The 12,056-nt window shown below is 37.6% G+C and overlaps 1 protein-coding gene across 2 annotated transcripts in view; it reads left to right on the forward strand.

Annotated features, from left to right (window-relative positions):
- Positions 1–12,056, forward strand: part of CFAP54 (cilia and flagella associated protein 54) — a 334,936-nt gene that overhangs the window by 126,704 nt on the left and 196,176 nt on the right. For both annotated transcript variants that reach the window (XM_047743150.1, XM_047743152.1), the window contains exon 26: positions 4,615–4,737. In XM_047743150.1, the coding sequence (XP_047599106.1) occupies positions 4,615–4,737 (123 nt within the window). The remainder of the gene's footprint in view (positions 1–4,614; positions 4,738–12,056) is intronic.

Here is a 12,056-nt window from a genome sequence, read left to right on the forward strand (position 1 = left end):
TATTTATACCCCTAGATAAGGGTATTTTTTACAAAGGCAATTTAACAAAGCATTTTGGAAAAGAAAAAGCAGTGTATCTTTTGTAATGTACAAATAGGTCAAAGACAGGTGTTATGAAATTTCATGAGTTAACTGAAAAACAATTTAATAATCTAAATTATGTTTGGGCAAACATAAGTAAAGACTAAAATATATTTCTCTGAAAACATTCAGGCCCATTGTGTCTGCTTTGCTAGGTTTTTAAAGTCATTTCAGTTTTTATAATTGCATAATGTTCAAAACAGCAATACTCATTCAAAAACATATTGTTAAAGCCATTATCATGTGGGGAAAAATTGGTGGATGACATACGAAAAAATATTTGGTTTCTTGGTGATGGAGGAGTTGAAATGTATAGGAAAAGAGTAGGTGAGAGCTGGCTAAAGGGATTATATTAGTTGTCTCTTCTTTCTAACAAATCACTGTAAATTTAGTGGCTTACAACAATAACCATTTACTATCTCATAGTTTCTATGGGACAGGAGGCTAGATATGGCTTCGCTGGGTCTTCTGCTCAGGGTCTCAGGAGGCTGAACTCAAGGTGCTGGCCAGAGCTGTGATCTTACTTGAGGCTCTCGCACCTCTTCCAAGCTCCCTGGTTGTTGAGAGAATTCATTTCCTTGTGCTAGTGTGAAAGGGGATCCTTAGCTCCTAAAGGCTCACCATCAGTTCCCTCCCACTTGGTCTTCTCCATAACATGGCAATCTGCTTCCTTAAGACCAGCAGGAGAGCCTCGTCTAATATGCATGAGGAGTCTTACATAATGTAAGGTACGCATGAGAGTGATGATCTCCTCATAGTCACAGGTCCTACCCATGCTTAAGGAGAAGGGATTATACAGGGCTTGTACACCAGGGGGAGGAATCTTGTGGACTGTTTTAGAATTCTGCCTACTACAGGGAAATCGTGAGAGAAGTAAGGTTTTGCTGCTGATACTTTTAGAAAGTTTTTATCATTGTTGTCATCATTATCATTATTGTCATCAACCCAGATTTTGAGAACCAAGAAAATACGACTGAACTCATGCATGGCATTAAAAATTTTAATTCACCATTGAGAAAACTAACGAGGGGGCTTAAGTACTTTAACAAATATTTGCTTTGGAGTGGCTATACTGGAGCATAGACGTGCCTCCTTCTCCCACATTCCCCACATTTAGGAGTCCAGTTGCTTAGGAGATCTGCCTCCAGAATCCAAAACCTAGATTCATAGTTGGCAGCCTCCCATGTCATTTGTAGATGGATTGTAGAGCAGCATTCTCAAGTGTAGAAGATGCTTCCTCCAGAACCGAAAGGCATTTAGCTGGCATTGTCCTTTCTTCTTAGAGGTGAGAGATGCCAGATGTCAGACTTAGTTTGGATGGGGTTTCTCAGCACGGCCCAGAGAGTTCATTTATCTGCAGCTTCCTGAATCTTCACAGGGTTTATTTCTATCCTCTGGAGGGCATGTATCTTACCAAGGTCTTTAATGTACTGGCCATTTCTTGCTCTTTAGTTTCAATTAGCATGTTATTGTTGTAATCGTTCAGTGTTTTGTTTTGAGAAATGCCCAGAGAGTTCAGGTCCTTTTATAAAATATTTCAGAGGCTGGGAGAATTTTCATGGCCCTGGAGCAAGTTGCTAAGTATATACTTTTGTCTTCCCAGTATGAAGGGGAACTTCTGGTACTTCTTCCTAGTAGTATAGAAAAGAGAACATTACCCATAGCAATGCATAGCTTTTAATGTCCTCTTTTAAGGATACCGCATTGGGACCAGCAACTGCAAACAGTGCTCAATTGGTCAAGTTCAGGATAATCTACTGTCATCCTCTGGCATCCCGCTGACTTAGCGGGCCTTTAGCTACACCTCAGAGAATGGGTTATAGGTATGAGGAAAAGCGTTGAGAAAGAAGTTTCTAATTAAATTGTATTGTTTGGAATAGGAAAAGTGAGTGGAACAAGATTTTAGAAATAGGCCTTAATATGGATGAGAATATACTATTTGACAGAATTGGCATTCCAATTCAGTGTGAAGTGACTGGATATTTTTATAAAATGATGGTGAAACCCCTGGATATTCATGTGAAAGAAAATAGAGTTTGACACCTATATTGTACATATATAAAACGTCCAGATGTCCTAAAAAGTTAAGGGAAAAAAAATCACAGAAGATTACATGTGCAAGCCAGGGTTGTGGGAATCCTTTTTAATTAAGACAGAACTCTTAGAAATAACAAGAAAAATAAGAAATATTGACTATATTTATGGCAGCCTTTGTGTGACAACAGGGACCATAACAAAGATAGCATAAAATTTATGGATTTAGAACAAATATCTAACAAGGTTATTTATATATATTACTGACAAGGATCAATATATATAACAAAAAGCTTACAAATTGGCAGTAACTTAATAAAAAAATGGCCACAGAACATGAATAGGCAGTTTACAGGAGAGCAAATCCAAGCGGCCAAGAACCATGAAAAGATGCTCAAACTTTGAATATCCTTAGAAATGAACATTAAGTGAACAATGTAATATTGCTGAAAGAATTGAAAAGATCTGTAACTCCTCTTGCTGGTGAGGATGTGGGGCAAAGGAATTCTCATTCATTGATGGGGAACATTTGAATTGTTTTAGGCTTTGAATTTTGATAAAGTATTCTTTTTTTTTTTAAGATTTTATTTATTTATTTGACAGAGAGAGATCACAAGTAGACGGAGAGGCAGGCAGAGAGAGAGAGAGAGAGGGAAGCAGGCTCCCTGCTGAGCAGAGAGCCCGATGTGGGCCTCGATCCCAGGACCCTGAGATCATGACCTGAGCTGAAGGCAGCGGCCTAACCCACTGAGCCACCCAGGCGCCCTGATAAATTATTCTTAATTTTAATGAAACTAAATCTAATTTTAATTAAAATTAAAAACAAATATACTTGACACAGCAATCCCTCTATTAGTAATTTATCCCATAGAATAAAATCATCAGGGGCGCCTGTGTGGCTCAGTGGGTTAAGCCTCTGTCTTTGGCTCAGGTCATGATCTCGGGGTCCTGGGATCGAGCCCCATAATGGGCTCTCTGATTGGCAGGGAGCCTGCTTCCCCCCTCTCTCTGCCTGCCTCTCTGCCTACTTGTGATCTCTCTCTCTGTTAAATAAATAAATAAAATCTTAAAAAAATATATTAAAAAAAAAAAGAATAAAATCACCAGTTAGTAAAATGCCTAGTTCCACCCCTTGGTTCCCAGATTCATGTGTTCTACCTGCTGGGGACACAACAGCACATAATTGTTACTGATTTAGAGGGTTTACTTTGACCTTGAGGATGGTGCTTCATCCTCACTAGGTATCATCTCAAATCTGGTGCTGAAGTTGCTACTCATATTGGCAACTGAGCATGTACAAAGATGTTTCTTATGGCCTTTTTTTGTGGTGACCAAAAAAAAACCTGGAGACAAAGTGAAAGTGCTGTGGCAGGAGGATGGTCAGTATCTATACCAGACAGTAAAACATCAGCTGTAAAAGTATATGCAACATAGAGATTCTGGAAATGGCTGAATTAATGATGGTTGTTCCACACTAAATCATAATATGCAACCACTGGAAATAATGAACTTGAACTATACCTGTAGACTTGTAGGGAATTTTCATAAGACACGATTAAAGGAGAAATGCACAGTTCAAACAAGTGTTTATTCATTACATTTTGTGACATAACATTAACTCTCCCTCTATGTATGTTTATGTACTTATATGTATATATATATGATTATATGAACCTGGTGAAAACTACAAAGCTACTAGGTTGCTAACATGATTTGGGGATATGGTATAGTGGGGTGGGGGTATGTGATGATGCAAGGAATTAAAGAGGCATTGCAAATACTCATAGGTGTTCAGCAACAATAGTAATAATGTTAGAATAGTGACTTGAAGCAACTAGTGTGCTCACAGAGGACCAACATCCATATGTTAATTTGTCTTTTGATAATCTGGATGATTATCAATGATGCAATCTCAGCCCTACTTTTTTGACAGTAATGGTGCTCAGAACAGAGCAAAGTACTGAAAGGTAAACTTAATTATCTAGCTCTTCATGAAATTCAGGATCACATAATATAAGGCAAGGAGACTAGGAAGTAAACACCAATATTTATGGGATATGGGATATGGATACTTGGTTTTTATTTTGAAGGCAACTATTCGTTCAAGTAACTGGTATCACTGTATATTTAATATGGTACATCCTTCTCTAAATGGTTTTTTAAGATCCTCCTAAGCCTGGATGTGCCTTTAGTGTCTTGTATATATAATATTTGCCTATATTTTTTATGACACTTGTCAAAATATGCTGTTTTATAATCTTTGTATACTTATTTTATCCTCTATACTAGTTTTCAAGTTACTTTAGATAAAGGACTTATCTGAAATGGAATATATTAATTTTATCTCAAAGTACATTCTTTTATGCATAAGAAATTTATTGACAATTATTGATGATATTAGTATTTGATGGTTTAAAACTTGCTTGATTTGAATAGAACATTTCATAATGAGTGAGAGTGATATTTTTCAACAGAAACTATTGTGCTTCTATTTTTTAGATCTTGATAAAGTGTGTAGTGGCTTTGCAAGGAGTACCAAATATCGCCCATTCAAAGAAACATATTGCAAGTTTTGAAAGTGTACAGCACATGATAGCTTGTTGTATCTTCTATATAACAAAGGTATTTATCTCATTCTTTGTCTAGTGCCATAAAATTTAGGAATAGCAATTACTTAGAATGTTAAGTTACTTTTATTACATAGAATACTTTTAAAAATAGTACCCACAAAACATTTTAGGTCAAGAGTTGTCTGTGTGGCTCAGTTGGTAAAGCCTGGTGGTGTATCTTAGGCCAGGGGAAGGATTGGGAAAGAGTGCATTTTATGGGACCTCATTCATCTTGGAAATAAGAACGAACCAAGAGACCAGAGGCCTGGTAAGCTTATTTATCCTCATTGCTTGGCTCAAAGACCCACATTGTCTGTTTCTTCAAAGGCTTTATTTGACTGAATCTAGTGAATTTCCTCAAAGAAGGGCTATATATCTGCCTGCCTGTTTATATGGTCCTCACAGGACCTTTGTGATTTGGTAGGGATCTGGAAGAATACTGCATGGGTGGGCTGATTTGATCCATCACTTTATTTGGGACTTAAGTTTGTCTCAGTGAAGGTCTGGAAACAGAGAGGCTTTTACCTTCTAAAGGTAAATTTGCTGGGTGTTTATGGCCTGACCTCAGGAGCAGAAAATCATATTCTTTCCATTGCTCACTGGTTTCTCACTGCTGGAGACACATCTTTAACTTTGTTTGTGCAAATATGGAGGAAGGGTAGCCATTTGCAGGAAGGAAAAAAAAAAACAACACCAACTTAAGAGGACTCAGAACTCCAAGGGTCAGGCCAAACACCAGAATAACTGTGTTTTTACTCTCACTTTGTTGGAAAAGACCAGAGGTAACTTGAAAAAAAAAAGACAAAAGAAAACTTTCGAAGTGGTCTGATGAAATTAAATGATCAAAACAAAACAGAAGATCTTATGTAACTGAAGAAAAGATATTTGATTTTTGATTAAAAAAATTAAACAGATAAAGATTGTAGTTAATGGTATTTCTTGAGTCAAATCTGGAAGCTCAAGAAATACCTGACAGCATAGAGTGGAATTACCTAGAGATAAATTCAGAAGTCAGATCCAAAAGTACTACAAACAACAAGAAGAGTTCTGGAGGTAGGAAATTAAAAAAATGGAGAATAGTCTCCCTAAGTCCTAGGCCAGATTAATTTAAGGACTCATGTATTGACACTTGGTGGTGTGATTTTTGGAGCCCAAGCATAAAGAAAAATCTCAAAGTTTTGAGAACAAAGTACAGGTTATTTGCAATGGAAAGAGAATCTATTAGCTTTAAACTTTTTATCAGCAACAGTAGAAGCTAAAATACCGGAGCAACATTTGTAGAATCCTGAGGGGAGAAGACCGAGGTCCAAAAACTAATAACCAGGAAAGATATCATTCCTTTGTCAGGGCAAAATAAACATTTTCAGGAGTGCAGGCATCTAAAAAGTATTCTGCCCATGTACTTATCTGAGGAAAACACTTGAGGAAGTACTCTATCAAATGACAATTGGTTCAGGAGAGAAATCCCAAGGTAGAGAAAGACAAAAAGGAGAGGAATAATGGGAGCCATGAATCTTGCAATATACGTACTATTAAATTAAATAGGTAATAACGATGTGATACGGGTTTTGTAATATAAATGCTAAGTAGGAATTCTTGAAATAGAAGAGTTATCTTTGAAAAAAAAAACTTATTAATAACTAGAACTAAAACTTTTATCTTGTTTGGGGTCAAGGGAGGGGACACCAGGTAGAGATTTGTGGTGCATGGTTGTGTATATAAAAAAAACATATAGTATAAAAAATACATATAATGTAAAATTATTATTTTATTTAAAAGTGACTCAGGAACATGTAGCTAAGTGCAAAACTTTAAAGTGGAATAGGACTTCTAAATTGACAGGAAGAAAAAATGAAGAGAGGAAAGACAGGGAGAAAAAATGGCTAATTCAGCAAAAGTAAGAAGGAAGAAAAGATAGTATTTAAGATAGAAGGAATACAATCAAAAATATTAATTACTTCACTAAGTGTAAATGAACTCAGAAGACAAGAGATGGCCAGATGAGCTAAAAAGTCAGATTCAAATGCAAGAAACACTTGCAAAACAATGTGACAAACACTGGTTGAAAATAAATGGATAGAGGTACTGGGGAAATACAAACACAAATAAAGGAGGAATAGCCATTTTTATAGACGAAAAAAGCAGGAGTCAGAATCCCAAACATGAATCAGGACAAAGAGGCATTGTATAATTTTGTTCAAAATTGTTGTGTCTTATCACCTTTCTCTGCTTCTGGAAGACATCTGGTCACTTTCTGTTTTAGGACAGTGTCATTGTTAAGTGTTAAAGATCAAGTCTGAATTAAAATTCCTAATTTTTTACAATAACAAATTAAAAAAGGAAAATCACAATTAGAGTAAGTGAAAAATGCTATAGGGGCATTCGATAACACTTAGCAACTTTTCCTAAAAAGATTAGATGTAAGTTAGGAATGGAGGGAGTCTATTGAACAATGATAAAGACATTAACCAAAATTTTACAGCAAATATACTAAACGGCAATTTTCTGAAACCATTTCTTTAAAAATCAGGCATAGGAGATTCTGACTCTTGATAGTGTGAATTATTATTTGTAGAGATTCTGTCTTATGTAATAGATAAGAATATGAAATAATTTTACAACATTAAAAAAGTATAATTCATCTGTAATTGTACAGGTTTCAAAAACTCATGAGAATCCAGTAAAAAGAATTACTAGAATTAAAAAAAGAATTTATAAAGTGATTGTGTGTGAAATGCTTACAAACTGATTTTTTTAATAGTAACAGTAGCCAGTTAGAAATGGAGAGAGGAAAATACACTGCTAATAATATACAATATTTTAAGATACATATCATATGATTTCAGTCATATGTGGAATTTAAGAAACAAAACAGATGAATATAGGGAAAGGAAGAAAAAAGGGAGAGGGCGGCAAAGCATTAGACCATTAGAGACCGTTAACCATAAAAAACAAACTGAACGTTTGCTGGAGGGGAGGTGGGCAGGGGGTTGGGTGAAATAGGTGATAGGCATTAGGGAGGAACATAATTAAAAAAAAAAAAACAACCAAAAAACAAAAAAAGGAAGGCACTTGAGATGAGCACCAGATATTGTATGTAAGTGGTGAATCATTAAATTCTATGCTTGAAATTAATACTACAATATATATTAACTAACTGGAATTTAAATAAAAACTTAGAGAAAAAATATACAGCATTTTAAACCTAACAAAGTGTTAAAAGACCTGAATCAAACAACTGAAACCTTACTGAAGGGCACAAAATAAGATCTGAATGGCAGGCCATTCCAAGTTCCTGAGTAGGGAGACTTACTGTCATAGAAATAGAAATAGAAATAGAAATCCTTCCAAAAATAGTATTTAAATGTAATACAGTTCTAATCAGAATCCCAATGGGGTTTCTCTGAAACTGATTAGAATAATTTTAAAAGTTCTCAATAGATACTTATTTATTATAAGGCCACTTCAATAAAAAATGGTGTTAACAAACTAATAGGCAAATAGTTCAGAGGAAGAGCCCAGGAATAGCCAGCCAACCCAGGTCTACAGAAGAACTTAATAAATGACAAAAGTGGCATTTGGAGTTATTGGGAAAATCTTTTAAAATATTTTATTTAATAAGAGGTGCTGGTATTGGGGCGCCTGGGTGGCTCAGTGGGTTGGGCCGCTGCCTTCGGCTCAGGTCATGATCTCAGGGTCCTGGGATCGAGTACCGCATCGGGCTCTCTGCTCAGCAGGGAGCCTGCTTCCCTCCCTCTCTCTCTGTCTGCCTCTCTGTCTACTTGTGATCTCTCTCTGTCAAATAAATAAAATCTTAAAAAAAAAAAAAGGTGCTGGTATCATTGACTATTCCTCTGTAAATAAATGAAGCCAGAGCCTCCTACCATAAACAAAATAAAGACAGGTGGATATTTGTATGGCTTTGAAGTCAGAGGCGACCTTTCTCAATAGGGCATAAAATTCAAAAGGTACACAGAAAAAGACAGATAAACAGACTACATGATAAGCAAAAAAAATTTTTTTTATGACAAGACACTGTATTAACAGGCTTAAATGCGAATCTTAAAAAATATTTGACAGGGGTGCCTGGGTGGCTCAGTGGGTTAGGCCGCTGCCTTCGGCTCAGGTCATGATCTCGGAGTCCTGGGATCGAGCCCCGCATCGGGCTCTCTGCTCTCTCGGGGAGCCTGCTTCCTCCTCTCTCTCTGCCTGCCTCTCTGCCTGCTTGTGATCTCTCTGTCAAATTAAAAAAAAAAAAATTTGACAGATAAGATTATTAGCATTACCTCGGGGAGGAATCAATGAGAAAATATGAAATAATCTTACAGTTAAGGAAAAGAAGAATCGGATTTATTTTTAATTATGAAGGATATGTTTCAATCACCTTAAAAAGTGGAGTAGTGGGACACCTGGATGGCTCAGTGGGTTAAAGCCTCTGCCTTCAGCTGAGGTTGTGGTCCCAGGGTTCTGGGATTGAGCCCCACATCGGGTTCTCCACTCAGCGGGGAGCCTGCTTCCCTTCCTCTCTCTCTGCCTGCTTCTCCGCCTACTTGTGATCTCTATCTGTCAAATAAATAAATAAAATCTTAAAAAAAAAAAAAGTGGAGTAGTGAACAGGTACCAGGTGATGAATGGCCATCTCATGAGGTCAGGGAGGAGCCATTCAAGGGTTTTAATCCTGGAAACAACATAATTAAATTTGCATTTTAACAAAAAGAAATTATTACGGGGAACAACAGCTAATAGAGTGGGATAAACCTGAGGTAGGGAATGAGTTAGAAGGAGAGGGATGATAAAGCGAACTACAGCAGTCCCCTCTTTTCTGTTGTTCTGCGTCCCGCGGTTTCAGTTACCTGCAGTCAACTGCATTAGTCAGTTGTCAGAAGGTCGGTAGTAGCCTAACAACACCCGTGTCATCCCCCTCACTTCATCTCATCATGTGGGCATTTTACCATCTCAGTCATCACAAAGAGAAGTGTGAGCACAGTACAAGATATTTTGAGAGAGAGCCTGTCGTATTGTATATTGTTATAATTGTTCTATTTTATTATTAGTTATTGTTAGCCTCTTACTGCACCTAACTGATAAGTTACACTTGTGAGATAGAGTTGAGAACCTGTTAACCTTCTAAGTGTGGGAGGAAAGAGGGGGAAGAGCCAACAGCAATCCAGCTTTCTGGCCTCAGCAGTTGGGTGAATACAATGCTATTTGTTGAACTCTGGATAAGGAGGAATTTATGGTAAAAAAAAAGGGAGAAAAGATAATGAATTTTGAATCTATTGAATTTGGGGACTAGTAGGATATCCAAAGAGGAATATATTATATAATTGGACCCATAGGCTTGGAGTTTAAGAGAGGACAAATATGTTAAAGACAAAACCATCGTTAATATATGGACTCAGCTGAATAGTAGAAATAGATGATATCATCTGGGGACTGTGCAGAGTGAGAAGGGAAGAGAATTGTTTAAGAATCTCAAGGGTGCACTTAATCCGGCGGGGGTGGGGGCAGTTCTGCTTCCACTAGTCAAGAGGAAGAATTGGAGAGCTGATTAGTCCAAAGCTATTTTCTCATTCCCAACCTTGACTTTGAGGATCCATTTGCTGCTATTATTAGTTCTATCCTTCTCATGTAGCATAACCACAATCCCAAGTACCCTTTTCCATCTGATGTTATGATTACACACACTTTGACTAGTGTTACGGTGGGCTAAAAGTACATCTTCAAAGTTTACTTTTCTTTAGAATATCTTCTCTGTTTGGCTTTTTTTCTCTCCAAACTTGTCCATCAGTAAGTATTTCCAGGAGAGGCGTGTCTTTTTGAAGTAAGAGAAGGCCAGGTTACACTTTCTTTCCAGGGTACTGGACAACTGTTCACTTTACATTTAAGTGACTGATAGCAGCTACTGCAGTATTTCTTCCAGAACAAAGAAACTCTGTTCAAGGCAGCTTGTTGCTTGCAGCTTGCCAATAGCAACTTCTGCTAAAAATCAACCAGCCAACCATCCAACCAACCAACCAACCAACCAAGCCCAATTCTGCTTATCCAGGTACTCCACATTTGACCGTTGAGGGGAAACAGGAGAGGGAAAGGATGTGGTTATAGAAGTGAGATCCCCAGGAAGGGAGGAGGCAATGAGATCCTAGTACATGTGGGAGGGATTAGTCTGGACAGGAGATTGACCTCTCTCCTCTAACAGGAGAGTAGGATGGTTGTAGTTACAGGATAGTGTGTACGTATGAGATAAACTAGTTTCCCTACATTTCTTCTGTGAAAAGGAAACAAGGTCATTTGCTGAGAGAGAGAGGGAGAGAGAGAGAGGAGGTGGGGAGTAAAGGTGGGTTACAGAGATTGAGAAGAATGGGAGGTTTCACAACAAACCCTGGGGAAGATGGAAGAGACTCCTGACCTGGAACAAAAGACCAGCATTTGGGGCCCAGTGCATGTTGAAGTCCTTGAATTCACATGCCTCCTCTCTCAGCTTCTTGTGATTTTGTGCAGCTTGGGGCTGGCCCTTCCTTGCTTTATTTGCCATCCACAACTCCACTGCCTTCTCCCACCTCCTGACCCCCACAACTTGAAGGATCATATTGAGATCCAAGTGATATTATTGTAGATATGACCCTGAATATTTCTGGACATTTGTAAAATGAAAACATATATTGATATCAGATTTTTGATGTTGGAGCTGGTTCTGTCCCAAACTGTTATGCTAAGAATTGCCCTTTCATGGGGTGCCTGGGTGGCTCAGTGGGTTAAATCCTCTGCCTTCGGCTCAGGTCATGGTTTCAGGATCCTGGGATCAAGGCCTGCATTGGGCTCTCTGCTCAGCAGGAAGCCTGCTTCCTCCTCTCTCTCTGCCTGCCTCTTTGCCTACTTGTGATCTCTGTCAAATAAATAAATAAAATCTTAAAAAAAAAATTGCCCTTTCAGAAGCTTCCTTCAGCCTGATCAATAGCCCCAAAGCCCTGGCCTCACTTCGAGTCCCAAATTTTAGGTGTTCATTTTTTATAAACACATTTTTATATGGCTTTTCTGTTATGACATGGAAAGCCCAATTAGTCTAATGGCTCTGTTTCTTTTCTCTGTTCTGTTGAAAACATTGGTAATTTTTTCAGATGGCCCAATTTTTTTTCTTTAAGCAGAAGTATTTTTTTCTAAAAGTTGCCAGATTTCCAAATAAAGTGCCACTCCTGAGACATGTAATCTTAAATGTTTCATTAATTTGTATTATTTAAAAATTATTATGCTAAACATCTGGCATGGTCTTTTTGTTTCTGTTTACCATTTGGAGTGTTGAGTAGAATTGGTTCTTTATTTTTCTGTTGATTG

The sequence above is a fragment of the Lutra lutra genome, chromosome 8 (genome assembly GCF_902655055.1).
Source record: "Lutra lutra chromosome 8, mLutLut1.2, whole genome shotgun sequence".
Classification (NCBI taxonomy): domain Eukaryota; kingdom Metazoa; phylum Chordata; class Mammalia; order Carnivora; family Mustelidae; genus Lutra; species Lutra lutra.